This window comes from Pristis pectinata, chromosome 11 (genome assembly GCF_009764475.1).
Source record: "Pristis pectinata isolate sPriPec2 chromosome 11, sPriPec2.1.pri, whole genome shotgun sequence".
In the NCBI taxonomy this organism is placed as follows: Eukaryota; Metazoa; Chordata; class Chondrichthyes; order Rhinopristiformes; family Pristidae; genus Pristis; species Pristis pectinata.
In genome coordinates this window covers 62122620-62144801 of record NC_067415.1, presented here as the reverse complement: position 1 = coordinate 62144801, position 22182 = coordinate 62122620, and the positions used below count along the sequence as shown (strand labels likewise).

Sequence of the window (22182 nt, the reverse complement as noted above, 5' to 3'; positions counted from 1 at the left end):
GGTCTTTGAGGGGTTCTATTCTCTATCTCTCTTTCTTTCTCTCTCTCTCTCTTTTCCTTAACATACTTAAAATCTCTTTGAATTTTCCTTTGTCAAAGTTATCTCATGCCCCATTTTGCCCTCCTGACTTCCTTCCTGAGCACACTCCTGCCCCCCCCCTTGTACTTCTCCAGGGATTTGCTTGATTCCAGCTTCCTGCACCTGACCCACGCTGCCTCTGTTTTCCTGGCCAGGGCCTCAATATTCCTTGTCGTCCTGGGTTCCCTATTCCTTCCACTCTAACAAGATCAAGTAGACCTTGTGCTCTCACTATCTCACCTTTAAAAGCCTCCCACTTGCCTGTTGTCCCTTTGCCTGCAAATAACCTACTCCAATCAACCCATCTCATACTGTCAAAATTTGCCTGGAGACTGGAGCACCCGGAGGAAAACCACGCAGACACAGGGAGAACTTACAAACTCCTTACAGACAGTGGCCGGAATTGAACCCGGGTTTCTGGTGCTGTAATAGCGTTACGCTAACTGCTACACTACCATGCCTGAATTATTTCATTTGCTGAGGAGCTGCAAATAAAATTGAACATTGTGCATCTATCAGTAAATTTCCCCACTTCCAATGAAGGTCAGCTGAAGATGGTTGGACTTAGGATATGTCCTTCAGGAATTCTTGCAGCAACGTCCTTGGGCTGAAATAATTGACCTTCGAAGATCACTGCAATCTTCCTTTATACAACACTCCAACTATCACAGTGGCCCATGCTCATTGATTTAACCAGGGCTCCTTGATGTCACACTCAGGCAACTTCTGTATGTATGTCAAGGGCAGTATGTCACCTCATCTCTGAAATTCAGTCTTTAGTCTATGTTTTAACTAAGCCTGTGATAAAATCTGGAGCCACATGATCCTGACAAAACCCAAACTTTGGCTTCAGTGAGCAGTTTATTGATGACATAGTCATTTTACCAACAGTAATGTGGGAATCCACGGTAGTTTTCTCTTTCCTAATTTGGGAATATGGGATCTTCTGATCTCCATGTCTGAGCTAAGCCTTTGAGAGGACTTATCTGAAATTTTATCATCTTATATTTCTTAAGATGCATGCTACAAAAATTGTCAAAAGGAACTAAATATTACAATCCCTTCCAATGTTTTCACATCAATGTCATCTGAGGCTTTCAAGTGAGACAATAAACTTACCCACAAGTGACCCCTTTCTGCTCAATGTGGGAACTTCAGGCACTTTAGGTCTCCCAGAAGCCCATATTTCCAGGAAGTGAGTTCAGCTGCTCAAGTTCACAGAGTATTTCTGAGGTTTAAAACAGTTGGATTCACTATAGAGCATAAGGGTGTCTGAAATGAACATTTCATCTCAATAAAGCTTAGAACTGCAAGTGAAAGGGTCAGAATTAGTGAAATCCTCAGACTACAGCACTCACACCAATATTAGGCTAATAAAATAGATGCAGCTTAATTGTGTAATTGTGCAAAATATTAGGATGTGGTTGGCTACAGGTGGGAATATGATAATACATTGCCAATAAATCAGCACAAGATCACACCCACTAAAATCTTGCACTGCTCCAATGAAGATCAAATTAGTCTAGGTTATCTCTCTGTTGAACACATCACAACCTTTAGTATTCAACAATATGAGATACTGAGCAGTCTCAGCAACAAACAATCTGCTGGCAGAACTCAGCGGGTTGACAGCATCTGTGTTGGGGGGGAGGAATTGTCTGACAGAGCATTCTCAATTTTATTTTTGATTTTCAGCATTTACTCCACATTTCTTTGAAAATTTCATCTCATTCTGCATTTGCACCTCCTCCTGACTGACATTCCTTTACCTTGCACAATCATCCCTTTTGACACTCCTTCACACATCTTTCCTTCTGTTCTTCAATCCCCCCCCTTTCTGTTTTTTTTCTGTTAATGTTGATAAACTTTCATAAGAAATGAAATTAATTGGAGATAAAATATGTTCATTGGGCTGGATGATTCCAAGATCTCAGGTTGCCTGTCCTTAAAATCATCACTTTTTCCAGTGTTTTGCAGTCTTCTGCTGGGATGCCGAACACAGATATTTTCTTTTAAATTTTTAAAATTTTATTTACAGCGTGGTAACAGCTCATCGACCGGCCCAATGAGTCCATGCCGCCCATTTTAAACCCAAATTAACCTACCCGTACGTCTTTGGAATGTGGGAGGTAGCCGAAGCAGCGTGGTAACAGGCCCTTCCGGCCCAATGAGTCCGCACCACCCATTTTAAACCCAAATTAACCTACCCGTACGTCTTTGGAATGTGGGAGGAAACCAGAGCACCCGGAGCAAACCCACTCAGATATGGGAAGAACGTACAAACTCCTTACAGACAGCGACGGGAATCGAACCCTGAACGCTGGCACTGTGATAGTGTCGCGCTAACCGCTACACTACCGTGTTGCCAATCATTTCATATGGACCACTGTACTTCAGGTCAAGGTGATGCAAATTTCCCAGCATAATCTGCAGGTCTGTATTTGCTGGTCTCCATGAACGTCCATTGATGCAGTGCAAGTGTTCCGGGCTGTTGTCCCCGACTGATGTGTTGGCTTTTAAGCAGAGGATTTGGGGGTTTCTCTCAATCAAATTGCCGGATGTACTGAGTATTTCTAGCATTTTCTATCCTTATTCCATTTACTTTGCGCCTTTAATGTAGAAAAAAAGACTGAGCATCGTTAAAATATTACAGAAAATAAAAAAAATTAATGCTGCTTTTTATTTCCGGAAGAATAAAGTACCAGTGGATAACAGTTATGTTTCAACCAAACACAGCCCCTATTGGACCGCACCTGGAACACCACAAGCTGTTTCTAAGCACCACACCTTAATTTTTTTTTAAATGTAAACTTCCCTCAGTTGTATATACAGTATTGCACTTAGGGGCCACGAAACTTCAGATACACTCGTACCAGAACTCCACGTCTTGAATCTTGTAAATTGTGGGTGGGACCTTGAAGAATCACTGTCGAATCAAATAACTATGTGCGATGCACTCTCTAGTTATCCAATCAGAGCAAACCACGATTGACCAGCGAAATTCCGCGTTGAAGTTGAGGTTCCGAGGCAGGTTTGAGCTTCACATTTGAGGTTGGAAAGGGAAATGTCAGGTGTACATCGATAATTGGATGCGTATGAGTTGCAGCAGATACGAATCTGACACGAATTTGTAGCCACACCACGGGAGAGAAGCTTCAGCGCAAGCGGGATAAGCGCAGGATTCCCAGGAGCAACCGCAACTCTCGGGCAGAGAAGCAAAACTCGTGCCTTGCCTCGTTGTCGGAGGATTTGAACGCGCTCTAGGCCGTTACCTTGCCGTCACTATCGGTCGGGATGGTGGCACCACGAGCGTGTTTGACTAAAGTGTTGTCTTATTTCCCCTTCCTGTTGGTTCTTATTGATCTTCAGTGTGAAGGTAAAGAGGAGGAAATGTCAATTCTGCGGAGGGGGAAGGGTGGGCCTCGTACCGAGTTCTGGAGATAACTTGCGTTATTTATTCAAACTTTTTAATTTCCTCCGATTTAATTCTGTGTGCAGTTTATGGTTCTACGCCATTTGCGGTCCGGTTGTACGAATGATTCAAAATTGAGCCTATGTCGGGAATTTTGTCGGTATAGGGCCCGATGTAACACGATATGAGGGGGACCCATTTTGCTGTTGTAAACTCTGCCTTCCTTTGCCGATGAGCATTAATGTATTGTAATGCCTTCGTGAAGTATGCCCTAATGTCGGGATGGTGGTAACTGAGTCTCCGGATGGTCATTTATCGGTGTACTCTTGCAATATGTAAATCCTGATGCTATGACTTGATATGTTTTTATATGGGGGTTGGTGGAGATGTGAAGAGAAGTTCATTGTTAAAAGCAGCTTAGTCTTTCTGAAGTACGTTTTATAAAAAATTCTTTGGTTTTTGACCATAATACATCGATGCAACAACTGAAAACTCTAATAATTGGTAAAAGTACTTGCTACCTTTGGGTAAATGCGTGGAGGGTATTTTGCACGGACACGGATATATCGCCATGCAAAAGGCTTAATTAGTTGCTTTCTGCCGTCTTTTTGGTAATTATCCTTCTATGGTACATTATGATTCCCAACATTGAAGTTTCTGCCCAAAGTGTGAATAGCCATACTGACTTGGGAGCCATGAAAATAGAACTTGCGTTATTCAGGAGTACCTTAAATGCTGGCAAATATAATGTACTTACAAGTGAATTTTGTAATACCAGATTTGCCATGTAATCATTTTTTAAAACAAAACATGGTAAGACTATTCAGCTCTAACTATGTAGATTTGTATGCTACTGTTGCTTTTTAAATGTGATGTTTTCTGCCTTAGCTGCCTTTTGGGCATTGAATTCTGCATTCCCCATTACAATCTTTGGTGAGAGAATTTTCTCCATGTTCCTTCTAATATCATTTTAATTTCAACTAATTTTAAAATTTGTGCCTTTAGCAATTGACCTCATTGGAATTGGTTCTTTTGTCACATGTACCAAGGTACAGTGAAAAGCTTGTCTTGCAGCTTGCAATGAGTTGCACTCATTTTGCACTCACTTTGGTTCCATCATTGCTGAGGGAAATGCTAAATGTCCTCAAAATTGCTTAATTTTGGACAGCTACAATTTGTTCCAAAGCAAGTATTCTGTTTGTTACCTTGTATTTGATGTGCTACCTTCATATCCTCTGTGCTTTCATCAATTCAAACTTGTCCAAGTGCCCATTAACATTTTCCCCGATCATAATTTCTAAAAGCTTACCCACATCTGTTTAAACTAACTGACTTGTAGATGTCTGTCATAGTAAATCAAAGTTGAGTTTGTCATATGCACAAGTATGTGTATGCATGAGTGCAGTAAAAATCTTAATTGCAGCAGCATCACAGGCATGTAGCATCATTAACAAGAAAAACATAAACATAATTTTTTTTTACAAGAAAACACAATTAGAACAGAAAAAGTCCAATTTAGTGCAAAGTGATCAAAATCATGAGGGACACAAGTGAACAGTTGGAGTCTTAGTCCCAGGGTAGGGGAGTCTAAAACTAGAGGTGAGTAGGAAAAATTTTGAAGGGGATATGAGGGGCAATGTTTTCAATGGAGGATGGTGGGTATATGGAACAAGCTGTGGTAGAGGTATGTAAAATTGCAATGTTTGAAAGACATTTAGACAGGTACATGGATGGGAAAGTTTAGATGTATGTGGGATGAGCTCAGGTTGGCAACTTGGTTGGCATAGATGAGTTGGGCTGAAGGGCCTTTTTCCATGCTGTATAACCCTAAAACTTAATGTATCTTGTCTCTTTATAGAACCATACAGCACAAAACAGGCCCTTCAGCCCACCATCTTGCATTCCCTCTTTGTTATTGCTTGTTTCTTTTGCTGTCATGTCACTCTGCCTTGAGGAATATACTGTACCAAATACAAACACTGCCTATAGTTCAGTCTTTCCTCTTCAATGAAATGTGTTCCTAGGACGTGCCCCTTTCATTAATCAAGGAATGGCTTTGTGTAATTGGAAAGGGACAAACTTGTGGAACTCTGTGCAGAGCTCTTCAATCAATAAGTTCCTAATGTGTGCAAGATTTTGCTCTTCCTGCTGAACAACCTTTTATCTGGTTGCCATTTTTCAATGGACCATTAATAGTGTTGAGAACTTTTAATTTTTGTTTTGCTGCTCCAATGCTTAAAGTTGGAGTACTCAATCCTAACGTCAAGCAAAGTTATTGGAAATTTTAAAGTTTATTTCAAGTCTGTTTTTAATATCAATATAACAGATCTTAAAAATCTGTTACTGATGAGGGTAGGACAGTGATTGCTGTATATGTGGGTTTTAGTAAAGCTTTAGACGAGGTCGCTCATGCTATTCAAGAAAATTAAGGCACGTGGGACCCATGGAGACTTGGTAGATGGGATTCAAAATTAGCTTGGCAATAGATGACAAGGCAGTGGTGGAGGGGTGGTATTCTGAATGGATGTCTGTGACCAGTGGTGTTCCACAAGGATCAGTGCTGGCATCTCTGATATGGAATGATTTAGATGAAAATGTAGGTGGGCTGGTTAGTAAGCTTTGCAGATAGCATGAAAATTGGCCGAGTTGGAAATGTGGGCAGAAAACTGGCAGATAAATTTCTCTGGACTAAATGCTGAGATCTTGCACATTGAGAGGTAAAATGTAAGAGCAAAGTATACAGTAAATAGAGGGAGCATTGATATATGGACAGATCTTGGGGTGTGTCCATAACTCCCTGAAAGTGGCAACACAAGTGGATAGGGAGGTAAAGATGAAGTACGGCTAACCTTTATCAGTCAAGGTGTTGAGTATAAAAGTTAGGCAGCTTGTGTTGCAGCTATACAAAACTCAGTCAGGCCACATTTGGACTATTCAGCATTTCCAGTTGCTGCATTACTGGAAGAATCAGGCGATTTGGAGAGGGGTTCACTAGCACGTTTCCTGGTATAAAGGGAGGTAGGACAAACTGGATATTTTCTCTGGAGTGTTGGAGGCTGAGGGGTGGAGGAAAATATGAAGTCTTGGGAACCTAGCAAAGTTAATGGAAATGTTTTCAAATCAATCCACATTACAGTAGAAGACAAGGTTGCATGTGTTAAGATTTGTCTACCTTCATACATCTTAAGGTTTGGTCTAAGTATATCCAAGAACACTGGGAAGCTAGTAGGAGAAATTGTGGGTGTCCTCACTGAGATATTTGCATTATTGCTATCCTGCTGAGGTGCTGGAAGACTGGAGGATAGTAAATGTTACGTTTATTTAAGAAGGGCTGTAAGGATAGACCCGTTAGCCTAACATTTTGTGAGTCGCTGGAAAGCATTCTGAGGGATAAGATATACTTGCACTTAAAAGGCGGGGATTGATTAGGGGTAGCCAGTATGGCTTCATGTGTGGGAGAGTCTGTCTTATGAATTTGAGTTTTCTGATGAGGAAGATTGACGAGGGCTGAGGGACAGTTGAACAGTATTTTATGGATTTCAGTAACTCTTTTGGTATAAGAGTCTGCATAGTAGGCTGCTCTGGAAGGTTACATCACATGGCATCCAAGGACAGTTAGCAAATTGGATACAAAATTAGCTGGATGGTAGGATGTTTCTCAGACTGGAGGTCTGTGATTTAGTAGGTGCCCCAAGGGTCGGTGCTGGGGCCCAAGTCTGTAAGGAAGAACACAGGCAGGATCAAGTTAATATACACGATGGAAGGACATTTACACTCCTGACATTAAAATAAACAGAATAAGGGTGGTGAACTTGGAGCATGGATCAGTTATGCAGAAACTATGATGTTGTGGCCATTACAGAGACTTGGTTGAGAGAGGGACAGCACTGGATGCTTAATGTTCTCAGGGTTTCGATCTTTTAGAAAAGGTAAGAGGTGCCGGTAAAAAAGGGAGGGGGAATTGCACTATTAATCAGGAGCAATATCATAGCATGTACTTGGAGGGGGACATACTGGACGGCTCATCCACTGTCAATATAGTCGAACTCAAAAGGTGCAATCACTCTCTGAGATTACACTGCAGAACCCCCCTTCCAATAGCCACTAGGACATGAGGAACCGATCTGCAGGCAGATTGGGGAAAGGTGTAAAAACAAGGTTGTTGTCATGACTGACTCTTGATTTCCCCAATATAGACTGGACCTCCTTACTGCAAGAGTGGGGCAGAATTTATTCAGTGCATCTAGGAGAGTTTCCTAAATCAGTATCTTGATAGTCCAACAAGAGGAGGGGCTATACTGAATCTGGTGTTGGGAGATAAGCCTGGCCAGGTGAGTGGGAGAACATTTAGGGAATGTGACCAACAACTCTTATATTTTTGAAATAGTTATTGATGAGCATGAACCTTGTGGGAGAGTATTAAAATGCAGACATAGCAAATTAAGAGTATTAGGCAGGAATGAGGGAGAGTTAATTGAGAACAGCTGTTTTTAGGCAATTCCACATCTGACGTGGAGGGTGTTTAAAGACAAACTACAGAACAGGTATGTTCCAGTAAGAAGAAAGTTCAAGGATGGTAAGGGAACCTTGGATGCCGAGAGTGGTGAATTTAGTCGGGGGGGAAATGAAGCATGTAAGGAGTTGAAAACTAAAATCAAATGGAGCCCTTGATGATAAAGAAGCTAGAAAAGAACACAAGCATAACTAGGGACAGCCAGGAGGGGCCATGAAACGTAGAAAACCTACAGCACAATTCAGGCCCTTCAGCCCACAAAGCCCATGCTGAACATGTCCTGACAAGTCCAACCCTGGTTTAATACCCAGAATAGAATCTCTCAGATTTACCCTGGATGAAACATTTTTCCAATCATCAGTCCACATACCTAGCTGATCAAAATCCCCTTGTAATTTTTCAATACCTTCTACACAACACCACTTATTTTAGTAGCATCTGCAAACTTACTAACCATGCCTGGACCCTCCATCTAAATAACTTCTATAAATTACAAAACAACAAATGTCCTAGCATCGACCCTCTGTGGCATACACCTAGACACAAGTCTCCGGTCTGAGAAACAACCCAAAAAGCATCACCCTCTGCTTCCTACCACTGAGCCAGTTATGAATCCACTCTGTTATCTCCCCAGGATTCCATGTAATAAAACCTTTCAGATGAGCCTGCCATGGTGGACCTTGTAGTAAGCCATTTAGGACAATATCCACTGCCCTACCCTCTTGGTTACTCCTTGAGAACTCCAGATTTGTCGGACACAATTTCCCATGCACAAAGCCGTGCTGACTGTCAGACCCTGTCTCTCTGAATGTTGGTAAATTCTGTCCTTCAGAATCCCCGCCAGCAATTTGCCCACCAGTTATGTCGGACTCACTGGCCTGTAGTTTTCTGGCTTGTTTTTGCTACATCCTTTAACAATGTTACCACATGTTTGCTCCAGTCTTCCAGAGCCTTTCCTGTGGCCAGAGATGAAGCAAAAATTTGTACAAGGGCTTCTGCAATTTGTCTTCTACGGCTTTCCACAAAGTTGAGAATGCACTAGGTGAGGCCCCTAGGGATTTGTCCACCTGAATGTACTTCAGGGCTCCAGTACCACCCCCCTGCTAATTTGTATGTGGTCCAAGGCAACACCACTCATTTTCCCCCATTTCTTTAGATTCCATCATTTTCTCCACAGTAAAAACTGAAGAGAAATATTCATTAAAAATCTCACCTATTTCCTTTGTTCCACACATAGATGGCTATGCTGATTTTTAATGTGACCTTCCCCTAGCCACTCTTTTACCCTTAATATACCTATAGTCTCTTGAGATTTTGCCTTGCTTGCTGGATTCTTCTCATCCTTTTTTTTGTCCTCCTAACTTCTCTCCTAAGTGCACTCCTACACTTAGTCATCAAGAGATGGTTCCCAATTGCTTATGTGCAGTGTATGCCTCACTGTTTTTCTTAAGCAGAGCCTCAATATCTCTTGTCAACCAGGGTTCCCTGAATCTGCCAGCCTTGTGCTTCACTCTAACAGGAACATGCAGGCCCTAAACTCTTGACATCACATTTTTAAAAGCATCCCACTTGGCAGACGCTCCTTTCCCTGCAAACAGTCTTTCCCTGTCAATCACTGCAAGATCCTGCCTAATCATTCCAAAATTTGCTGTGCTCCAGTTCAGGACCTTAACATGTGAACCAGTTGTATCCTTCTCCATAACTATTTTAAAGCTAATAGAATTATGGTGAATGGACCCAAAGTGCTTGTCAACAGACACTTCTGTCACTTGCCCTACCTAATTGCCCAGGAGGAGGTCCAGTGTTGCACCCTCTCTCGTATATCTGACTATATATTGAGAAAGGAAGCTTTCTTGAACACGTCTCAAATTCCAGTCCATCAAGCCTTTTACACTACGGTTGGCCCAGTCAATGTTAGAGAAGTTAAAATCTCCCAATAGTACTACCCTATTATGTTTACAACTCGCTGCAATGTCTCTACATATCTGCTCTGCTAATGCTCACTGACTACTGGGGGACATAGAATCAGCCTTCTAATGATATTATATCAGAGTGACTATCCCCTTGTTTCTAAATTCTACCCATATGGCCTCACTGGATGACCTCAAGAATATCCTCTAAGGACTGTTGTGTCCTGTTTCATCAAGAAAGCAACTCTCTTTCTCTCTTACCTGCACCTCTGTCCTGCCCTGTAGCATTTGTCATTGACCTGCCAGTCCTGCCCTTCCCTTGGCCATGTTTCTGTTGTGGCTGTGATATCCCAGTTCCCAGAGTTAATCCATGCCCTGAGTTCATCTGCCTTAACTGCCAAGCCTCTTGCATTGGAAATAAATGCAATTAAAACCAATAGTCTTCCTCTCCCTTAACTGTTAGCTGTCTGTCCTGATGATTAAACTTGCTCTCATTCACCACTAATTTTTTTTTCATTCATAAGCCCCCTCTACTGCTAAGGGCTTGCCCCCCCCCCCCACCTCCCCACCCCCTCCACCACTCTTGTTTATACCCTCTCAAGTAGCACTCCCAGCCAGGATATTGCGCACTGCCCCCCCCCCCCCCCCCCCCCCCCCCCCCCCCCCTCCCCACCCCCCCCCCCCCCCCCCCCCCCCCCCCCCCCCCTTCAGTTCAGGTGCAATCTGTCTCTCTTGTACAGGTCATCCCTACCTCAGAACTGATTCCAATGATCCAAGAACTTGAATCCCTGCACCAGCTCCTCAGCTACACATTCATCTGAGCTATCTATTTCTATTTCTAGTGTGGTCTAACCAGAGTTTTGTAGAGCTGCATCATTACCTTGTGGCTCTCAAACTCAATCCCACAGTTTATGAAAGCTAACGCCCCATCAACTTTCTTAACTACCCTATCCACCTGTGAGGCAACTTTCAGTGATCTGTGGATATGAAACCCCAGATCCCTCTGCTCCTGCACACTACCCAGAATCCTGCCATTAACTTTGTACTCTGCCTTGGAGTTTGTCCTTCCAAAGTGTACCACCTCACACTTCTCCGGATTGAACTCCATCTGCCACTTGTCAGCCCAGCTCTGCATCCTATCAATGTCCCTCTGCAGTCTTCAACAATCCTCTACACACTCCACAACACCACCAAACTTTGTGCCATGTGCAAACTTGCCAAACCACCCTTCTACCCCCTCATCCAAGTCATTAATAAAAAATCACAAAAAGCAGAGGTCCCAGAACTGATCCTTGTGGGACACTGCTAGTCACAGCCCTCCAATCTGAATGCACTCCCTCCACCACAACCCTCTGCTTTCTACAGGCAAGCCAATTCTGAATCCACAAGGCCAAGTTGCCCTGGATCCCATGCCCTCTGACCTTCTGAAGAAGCCTACCATGCGGAACCTTGTCAGATGCCTTACTAAAATCCATGTAGACCACATCTACTGCACTACCCTCATAAATCTATCTGGTCACCTGCTCAAAGAACCCTATCAGGCTTGAGACATAATCTGCCCTTCACAAAGCCATGCTGGCTGTCCCTGATCAGACCCTGATTCTCTAAATGCCCGTAGATCCTATCTCTAAGAATCTTCTCCAACAGCTTGCCCACCACAGACGTAAGGGTGATGGGTCTATAATTCCCTGGACTATCCCTACCACCTTTTTTGAATAAGCTCTACATTTGCCACCCTCCAATCCTCCAGTACCATTCCAGTGGACAACAAGGTCTCAGATCCTAGCCAAAGGTTTTAGTTACTCTCCTCCCTCGCTTCGCAGAGCAGCCTGGGGAATTTTCCATCAGGCCCTGGGGACTCGCCTGTCCTAATTTTCTAACAGCTCCAACACATCCTCTCTCTTGATCTACATGCTCCAGAACATTAGCCTTACCAACACTGTCCTCAGTGTCATCAAGGCCCCTCTCCTTGGTGAATACTGAAGAGAAGTATTCATTGAGGACCTCACCCACTTCCACAGCTTCCAGGCACAGCTTCCCACCTTTATCCCTATTGGTCCTACCTTTACTCCCGTCATCTTTCTGCTCTTTTCATAAGTGAAAAATGCCTTGGGGTTTTCCTTATCCCTACTCACCAAGGCCTTTTCGTGCCCCCTTCTTACTCTCTGCAGCCCCTTCTTAAGTTCCTTCCTTGCTACCCTATATTCCTCAAGAGACCTATCTGATCTTTGCTGCCTACACCTTATGTATGCTGCCTTCCTCCTCCTAACTAGATGTTCCACCTCTCTTGTCTCCTATGGTTCCTTCACCCTGCCATTCTTTCTCTGCATCACCGGGACAAATTTATCCCTAACATCCTGCAAGAGGTCCCTGAACAATGACCACATCTCTATAGTACATTTCCCTTAAAATGTCATCCCAATTCACACTCAAGTTCTAGCCTCATAGCGTCATAATTTGCCCTTCCCCAATTAAATATTTTCCTGTCCTCTCTGCTCCTATCCTTGTCCATGACAATGCTGAATGTTAGGGAGCAGTGGTCACTGTCCCCCAAATGCTCACCGACAGATCTGTCACCTGACCTGGTTCATTACCTAATACTAGATCTAATATGGCATTCCCTCTAGTCGGCCTGTCAACATACTGTGACAGGAATCTGTCCTGGACACACTTAACAAACTCTGCCCCATCTAAACCTTTGGTACTCAGCAGGTGCCAATCAATATTTGGGAAGTTGAAGTCTCCCATCATGATAACCCTGTTATTTTTGCACCTTTCCAAAATCTGCCTCCTGATCTGCTCAGTATCCTTGCTGCTACCAGGGGGCCTATAGAAAACTCCCAGTAAAGTAACTGCTCCTTTTCTTGTTCCTAACTTTCACCCATACTGACTCTAGAGAGGATCCTGCTACATTAGCCACCCTTTCTGCAGCTGTAATAGTATCCCTGACCCCTCCTCCTCTTCTTTCTCCCCCCCCCCCCCCCCCCCCACCCCCATCCCTTTTAAAACACTGAAATCTAGGAAAGTTCAGTATCCATTCCTGCCCTGGTGACAGCCAAGTCTGCAAGAGCCACAGTATCATAGTCCCATGTATTTATCCAAGCTCTCAGTTCATCACCCTTATTGCTGATTCTTCTTGCATTTAAGTAAATGCACTTTAGCCCATCCACCTTACTACTTTGATATCCTATACTCTGCTTCTCCTTCCTCAAAGCCTCTATATGTTAGATTTGGCTTTACTCCATGCACTTCCACTGACCTATCCCTCCGGTTCCCATCCCCCTTGCAAGCTAGTTTTAAACCCTCTCGAACCACATTAGCAAACCTGCCTGCCTGTCAAGTTCAGGTGTAACCCATCCAATCTGTACAGGTCCCACCTTCCCCCAGAAGAGAATCCAATGATCCAAAAATCTAAAACCTTGCCCCCTGCACCAACTCCTCAGCCATGCATTCAACTGCCATCTCCTCCTATTCTTTCACTATCACATGACACTGGCAGCAATCCTGAGATTGCTACCCTTGAGGTCCCGTACTTCAGCCTATTGCCTAGCTCCCTAAACTCACTTTTCAGGACCTCATCCCTCTTCCTACCAATGTCATTGGTACCAACGTGTACCAGGACTTCTGGCTGCTTTCCCTCCTGTACAAGAATGCTGTGGACCTGATCAGAGACATCCTGGACCCTGGCTCCTGGGAGGCAACATACCATCTGGGATTCTTGCTCATGTCCACAGAATCTCCTGTCTGTTCCCCTGACTATCAAGTCCCCTATCACTATTGCCCTCCTCTTCTCCCTTCCCTTCTGAGCAGCAGGACCAGTCTCAGTGCCAGAGACCTGACTTCTGCTGCTTGATCCCTGTGGGTCATCCCCCTCAACAGCACCCAAAGCTGAATACCTGTTTTTGAGAAGAACAGCTTCTGGGGTCCTCTGCTCTGTGTGCCTGTTCCCTTTCTCTTTCTCTTCTCAACAGTCACCCATCTATCTGCCTCCTGGACCCTAGAAGTACCTGCTCTAATGGGGGTGGGGGTGGTTGACTGCCTCCTGATGCATAGCATCTACATAACTCTCTCCCTCCCTGATGCTTCGCAGTGTTTGAAGCTGCAACTCCAGCTCATCAATTCTGAACCAAAGTTCCTCAAGCACTTACTGATGTGGTCACTGTGTACACAGCAGGGTCCATTAGCTCCCTCATCATGCAGTTGCAGCACATTGCCTTGTCCTCCATCTGAACTTCTTTTCTTACCTAGCTGTACTCTTAAAAGTTATAACAATGACAGTAAACTGTACCAGCTACTCACCATTGTTGTTGCAGATGGCCTCCGCCTCTTGATGCTAAAGCCTGTTGTGCCAAAGCCACTCACTCTGACTGTCCACTCCGACAATGGCCGCTCTGCTTGACAAGACCTCCTTTTCATTGGCCCTTCTAAATTAGCCTGGACCTGTTAGGGACCTGCTGCTCTTTGGTCTCTCAGCTCCTGATTTTCTCTCTCCACTGTGGAGAAAACAATGGAAGCTAAGGAAATGGGTGGTAGTGTCTTGGCCCTCATGAATTAGCAAGGAGGAGGTACTGGAGAGTGGAAACTTCAAGTACTAGAGCATATGGCTTTAAGGTAAGAGGGAGAACTCTTAAGGTTTAGAGTCATAGAATACTACAGCACAGAAACAGACCCTTTGGCCCATCTAGTCCATGCTGACCTGATCTGCCTAGTCCCATCTACTTGCACCCAGACCATATCCCTCCAAACCCCTCCCATCCATGTACCTATGCAAACCTCTTGAATGTTACAGTTGAACCTGTATCTACCACTTCTACTGGCAGCTTATTCCACACTTGAGTGAAGAAGTTCCTCCACCGATCTCTCCTTGTATATTTTACCTTTTATCCTAAACCTATGTCCTCCAGTTCTAGTCTCGTGCAGGGGGGGAAAGCCTATTTATACCTGTCATAATTTTGTATACCTCTACAAGGTCTCCCCTCATTCTCCTGTGGTCCAGAGAATAAAGTCCTAACCTATTCAACCTTTCCCTATACTGTAAGTCAGGTCCTCAAGTCCTGGCAACATCCTTGTAAATTTTCTCTGCACTCTTTCAAGCTTATTGATTTCTTTCCTGTAGGTAGATGACCAGAACTGTGCACAATATTCCAAATTCAACCTCACCAATGTCTTGTACAACTTCAACATAACATCCTAACTCCTGAATTCAATGTCCTTATTTATGAAGGCCAAAGTGCCAGAAGCTCTCTTTACAACCCTATCTACCTTGTGACACCACTTCCATGGGACTGTGGATCTGCATTCCCTTGTTCTACCACACCTCAGAGCCCTACCATTCACTATATTTATGTGGCAAGATTTTTTTGTGGTGGTGCCTGGAATGTACTGCCAGGAGAGGTGGTTGAAGCGGATATGTTTGAAAGGCATTTAGTTGGGCACAATAATAAGCAGGCAATTGAGGGATCTTGACTACATGCAGACAGATGTGCAGTTTAAGTCAGCATCATGGTCAGCACAGACATTTCCAAATGAGCATAAATCCTATTCCTCAATATCCTTTCCAATAGCTTCCCTACCACTGATGTGGTGCTCACTGGTCTATAATTACCTGTATTATTCCTATTTCCCTTGAACAAAAACACAATATTTGCTACTCTCCAGTCCTCTGGGACCTTGCGTGTTGCTAGTGAGGACACAAAAATCTTTGTTAAAGCTCCAGCAATCCCCTCACTTCTTCCAACATTCTGAGATGTATGCCATCAGGCCCTTGGGACTTATCCACTTTAATGCTTTGCAGAAGACTTAGCACTACCTCCTCAATCTCAATATCCCAGCACATTAGCATGCCTCACTATCCTCCAAATCCTTCTCAGTAGAAAGCAATGCAAAGTACTCATTTAGTACCTCAGCCACTTGCTCTGACTCTATGCATAAGTTCCCTCCTTTATCCTTGAGTGGACCTACCTGCTCCATAGTTAATACTTTATTCTATTTCTTAATACAAGTATAAAATGCCTTGATTATCCTTGACCCTGCTCACCAAAGATATTTCATGGGCTCTTTTGGCCTTCCTAATCATCTGCTTGAGCACTTTCCTGCTATCTTTGTATTCCACAAGGGCCCAGTCTGATTTTTAGCTTCCTAAACCTTGCATATGCTTCCTTTTTTGCTTCCTGACTAAATTTAAGACCTCTCAGGTCATCCAAGGTTCCCTTACGTTACCATCCTTGTCCTTGCTCCTTACCAGAATATACCATTCCTGAACTCTAATTTGATTCTTTAAACAACTGATGTCAGATGTGGATTTGTCCATGACAGTAAATGCTCCCAATCAATGCCCCTTAGTTCCTGTCTTGTCCTGCCATAATCTGCCCTTCCCCAATGTAGTACTTTCCAGCAAGATCCAATTTTATCCTTACTCATAACTATCTTAAAACATGATGAGTTGTGGTCACTGTTCCCAAAGTGTTCATCCACTATCAGATCTGTCACTTAGCCTGGCTCATTTCCCAAAACTAGGTCCAGTATCTTCTCTCCTTGAGTTTCAAGAACACTTCTTGGATGCATTGAAGAAATCCAGCCTGATCAATACTGTTCCAATTGATACTGGGGAAGTTGCAGTCCCCAACTATGAGAACCCTGTTGTTTCTTTCTTAATCTGCTTGCATATCTGTTCCAACACCTGTCGGTGGATATTGAGAAGCCTATAGTATAATCCTATCAGCGTAATTGCACCTGTCCTATTTTTGAGCTCTACCCAAATTGCCTCTGTGGATGAGCCCTCCAGTACGTACTCTCTATAATGTTGTATTGTTGTTTAAGAAGGGCAGCAAAGATGAGCCAGGGAACTATGGGCCATTAAACCTGACATCAGTGGTTGGTAAGTTACTGGAGGAGTTTCTGTGGGACAGAATCTACCAGCATTTGGATAGACAAGGACTAATGATGGACAGTCAGCATGTCTTTGTGCATGGGAAATCATATCTCTCATCTGTTGGAATTCTTGGAAGTGGTAACCACATGGATTGTTGAGGGCAGGGTGGTGGATGTTGTCTGTAAGGACTTTGGCAAGGCCTTTGACAAGGTCCTTCATGGAAGGCTACTGTGGAAGGTTAGATCACATGGGATTCAGGGAGAGCTAGCTTATTGGATATATAATTGGCTTGAAGGTGGGAAGTGGAGGTTAATGGTGGAAGGTTGTTTTTCGGACTGGAGGCCTGTGATTAGTGGTATGCTAGAGAGGTCGGTGCTAGGCCCATAGAAGACATGGTTAGTAAGTTTGCAGATGATACTAAAATAAGTGGTATCATAGATGATTATCAGGAAATGGAGGGATCTAGATTACTTGAGTAAGTGGTGTGAGGAATGGCATGGTGCTCAATCCAGATAAGTGTGAGGTATTGCATTTTGACATGTCAAACCAGGGTAGGATTTGTACAGTGAACATTAGGTCCCTAGGGAGTGTTGTAGAACAGAAGGACCTAAGAGTACATGGCTCCCTGAAGGTGGTCTCAGGTAAACAGGGTGGTGAGGGTGTTTGACACACTGGCCTTCAGTCAGGGCATTGAGTATAGGAGTTGGGACATTGTGTTGCAGTTTACAAGACATTGATAAAACTGCGCCTGGGGTATTGTGTATGGTTTTGGTTACCCTGTTACAGGAAAGATGTCATTAAGCCAGAAAGATTGCAAAGTAGAGAATAGGAACACACATGTCGGGCTGCTATTAACCAACTACAGCTTAGCATTGAACACAATCATCCCATTCTAAGTTGTCATCAAGCTTCAAGATCTGGGTCTCTGTACCTCCTCCTTCTGCAACTGGATACCTGATTTCCTTATCAACAGACCTCAGTGAGGATTGGTTACAACATCTCACTGACATCAACATGGGTGCATCTCAAGGCTGTGAGTTTGGGCCCCTGGTCTATTCTTACAACTGTGTCCCTAAGCAGAACTTCAATGCCTTGTACAAATTCACTGGTGACACCACTGTTGTTGGATGAATCACAGGTGGTGATGAGTCAGTGTACAGGAGCAAGATAGGGCACCTGGTTGAGTGGTGCTGCAGTAACGAATTAAGCGTCAGCAAAACCAAAGAGCTGATTGTTGACTTCACGAAGGGGAAGGAGAGTGAACATGTGCCAGTCTACATTGGGGGATCGATGGAGGAGAGAATCAGCAGCTTTAAATTCCTGGGTGTTAACATACTGAGTGACTTGTCCTGGGCCCAGCACATATGCAATCACAAGGAAGGTGTGTCAGTGTCTTTTCACTTTGAAGGTTAAGGAGGTTTGACTTGGCGCTGAACATCCAACCAAACTTCTACAGATGCACTATTGAAAGTATCCTGACTGGTTACATTATGGTCTGGTATGGCAATTCGAACACAAGAAGCTGCAGAGAGTAGTGTACTCGGCCCTGAATGTCTCTGGCACATCCCTCCCCATCATCAGTAGTATCTGCAGGAGACACTGCCTCAAGAAGGCAACATCAGTCTTCAAAGATCCTCATCATCCATGCCACGCTATCTTCTCGCAGCTTCCATTAGACAGGAGATACAGAAGCCTGAAGTCCCACACCAGCAGTTTCAAGAATAGCTGCTTCCCTTCAACTGTTTGGTTTTTGAACCAACCTGCACAACCCTAATCACTGCCTCAGTATAGTAACCCTCTGATCACTTTGCACCAAAATAGGCTTTGTTTTTATTTGTTCCAGTTGTGTTCTTTCTTGTATAAATTATGTTTGTTTTTCTTGTGAATACTGCTGCAAGTCTTTCATTGCACCTGTGTTTGTGTGTACTTGTACATATCACAATAAATTTGACTTTGATTTATGAGACTGTTGCTAGGGCTTGAGGGACTGGATCATAGGCAGGGGTTGGACAGGCTAGGACTTTGTTCCTTGGAGCATAGGAGACTGAGGACACTTCATAAAGGTGTATAAAATCATGAGAGGCATTGATGGGGTGAAAGCACATTCCTTTTTCTTAGGATTGGGGAATCAAGAACTAGAGGGCATAGATTTAAGATGAGAGGGGAAAAATTTAAAAGGGACTTGAGGGGCAACTTCATGCAGAGTGTGGTACTTGTATGGAACAAGCTGCCAGAGCAAGTGGTTGCGGTGGGTTCAATAACATTTAAAAGACACTTGGACAAGTACATGGATAGGAAAGGTTTAGAGGGATACGAGTCAAATGCAGGTGGATGGGACTAGCTTAGATGGGCATCAGAGTTGTACAGGATGTAAATGGGGTCTTCTGCCCAACTGGTCCATGCTGACCAAGATTCCCTACACAGAAGGGTCTGTTTCTGTGCTGTATAACTCTGATTCTATAGTGTGGTCTGTGGAGTCGATCCTTCTCTGCTCCATAATAGCATCCCCACCCATTCTGCTTTTAAGTTTTGCTTGTCTGTCTTCAAAGTTGAGTTCCTTGGAATATTTGCTGGTTTTGGTTGCCCTGCAATAGGCTTCTATAATGCCAATTCGATTGTACTATTTAGGACTATTTGTACTGTCATCTGCAGATGCAGTGTGCATTTAAATAAGGTGCCTTTAAATTTGCCTTTTAATATTTTTCAGTACACGGATCCTATTTGTCCCTTGGCTTTTTCCCTCCGCCCATTCTATCACCCATTCTATCAGCTTGAGCAGAAATTTGGCATGGGTTGGTGTAAACTTGTTGATATAAAATCACATTGCTCCAATAGAAATTTGATAAAGACAGTATCCATTAGAAAGTTAACTGGACTAGTCATGTAAATGCTCTGTCACAGAGCCTCACTTTATACTAATGAGAGCTAAAATCATTACTGTAACAAGTTAAGTAATTTCTGAATAAAATGAAGTAAATGTTCAGTTGTAGAGCATGATAAAAGGAATCCAGGTGCACTAGTTGTCTGTAAATAAAACTTTTGGCTATACAGTTATGCTGAGGTGAATCCTTGTCTCCCCAAAGGGTTTGTCCATCTGAAAAGCATGAACTAGGATGTGGTGGAATACTCTTCTGGATGAATGCAGGTCAAACAATACTTGAGCAGGATGCCATCCAGGAGAAAGTGGCCAGTGTCTTACCCAGTACCTTAAATGTATAGTTGTTCTAGCAGAAGTAAAAAAAAATGATGCTATTCAATGTTCTGCTCTTTCTTCAACCCCACCTTTTTAAAGCTCAACTGCTTTAAGATTAAGTGCTGACTACATAATTCATATTTTTTTTTACAGGAATAGGTGGTATAAATGCTGAAATTGAAAAACACCTTGAAATGGGGAAGAAACTTTTGGCTGCGGGACAGTTAGCAGATGCATTGTCTCATTTTCATGCTGCTTTAGGTAAGTGTGTTAGTAATTTTTTTAAGCTGTGCCATTAACAGTTCCAAGGAACAAATGAATACTGTTAATACTTGTGGGCATTTTATTACTGCCAGGTATAATTATTTGTGGAAGAATGTGAGATTTGTTCAATTCCTGACTGAGCAAGGAAGAAACTGATTTGTCCAAAATAAGGTGACAGTCCTAAAGACTTGCATGTACTTTGTCCTTTCACATTGCTTATTTGGTAAGTTAGCCTGTTTTGGTACGAAAACTGCTTTCAAAGTCAGTTTTTCTCCATCCTTACCCATGAAAGTAGGTAAGCCGACCATTTCAGCTGACTTAATGAAATATGTAATAACGTGTGTGATGGACTTAAAACATAGAAACTCATGCTGGAATCTGGAGCAACAAACAACATGCTGGAGGAACTTTGGGCTGGAGCAACATCTTGGGTTGAGACTCTTCATCTGGACTAGACTGCACTACACTGTCCATTTGTTTTATATGATGAAGTCAAAGCTGGAAAGTAGTTGGAATATTATGAACTAGTCAGGAAGTAAACAATCTCAAATGACTACCTATTAAAACAAAAACGGGCTAAGATAATGGTGTATGTGTGAAGAGTGGTAAGTGGGACAGCTAACCTCTTACATTGGAAGGTCCCATAAACAGTTGAAATGGTACTACAGAATTTGGCTGAGGGAGCAAGGTCCAAGGACTCAAAGTATACCCTTGTCATGCTTTTTTTATGTGATAGGACTTGAGTCTGAGATATACAGCATGCAAACAGACCCTTCAGTCTAACTCATCCATGCCAACCATCATTTATATCTGAGCTAGTCCCATTTGCCTGTGTTTGGCCAATATCCCTCCAAACATTGTCCATGTATGTACCTGTTGAGATGTCTTTTAAACATGGTAAATGTACCAGTTTCTAGAGATTTTTCTGGCAGCTCATTCCTGTACCCACTACCCTCTTATGTTGGGAAAGAGTTGTCCATTTTAATTCTTTCCTCTCCATCTTGAGTTTATTTCCCTTGGTTTTAGACTCCCCTATCCTGGGTAAAAGACTGTGGCCATCCATCTTATCTACATCTCTCCTGATTTTTATGTACCTTGTTGGATCTGGAGATATGTCCAGAAGGTTCTTTGGAAGTCAAGAATGAGGTGCAAATCTTATGGTTACAGCAGTTTTATTAGATGTTTATCAAAGTGCAGTGTCAGCTTGAAACAACAAGTAACACAAAGTGAAAGCAGTCCAGTAACAAAGGACTGCTGTTGTAAGAAAGGTTCTGAGGTCTCAAAGGGCAAGGACTTTGGACACAGTCTTTAGAGTTTAAAAATGATTTATTCACAAAGACAAACATGGGACAGAATGAATGGGAACAGATGCACACTTGCACACAGGTGATCGCGAACGTGGGAAAATTGCAATGAGAGTCGTGTGCACAAACCCCACCCCGGTTACAATTCTTCAGGGAAGAAGCAAGACAATGCCTGACTCCCATCTCTTTCCCCCCGCCCCCCCCCCCCGGACTCAGTGCAAGCATCGGCTCTACGTTACCAAGAATCTACTTGGGATGCTCCTAACCCCTGTGGAAGTGCACACTCTTTCGCTTTGTTTCAATTCCTGGAGCAATCAAAAGAGAACTAACCACGCACATGTGGCATTCTTTATAGTGCTGGAGGGCTGGGTGGTCCAGCCCAGGTAATTCAAACAATCCAATGATTCATGGCCAGGAACTAAGGTGTGTACAAGAGCCAATGGTCAAGGGTATGTACTACTGGGTGAGTGGAGCCAGACCTTGATTGACAGTGGTGTTCCTTTCGACCATGTGCTCAATGGTGTCACATGACAGCCATGACCCTTCATACTATTTTCCACCCCTCAAAAGTTAGACCACTTGTCAATCATGGGAATAACTATCACTAAGCTAAAAAAAATGTCAGTGTGCAGAAGGC

General features: G+C 43.4%; 1 protein-coding gene across 1 annotated transcript in view; it reads left to right on the top strand.

Annotated features, from left to right (window-relative positions):
* Positions 1 to 3059: 3059 nt before the first annotated feature.
* The window catches only part of LOC127575809 (dnaJ homolog subfamily C member 3-like), a 131600-nt gene continuing 112477 nt past the window's right edge, over positions 3060 to 22182 (top strand). Inside the window, 2 exon segments of the mRNA XM_052025930.1 lie at positions 3060 to 3454; positions 20131 to 20238. Of these exon segments, the coding sequence (XP_051881890.1) occupies positions 3373 to 3454; positions 20131 to 20238 (190 nt within the window). The 5' untranslated portion in view covers positions 3060 to 3372.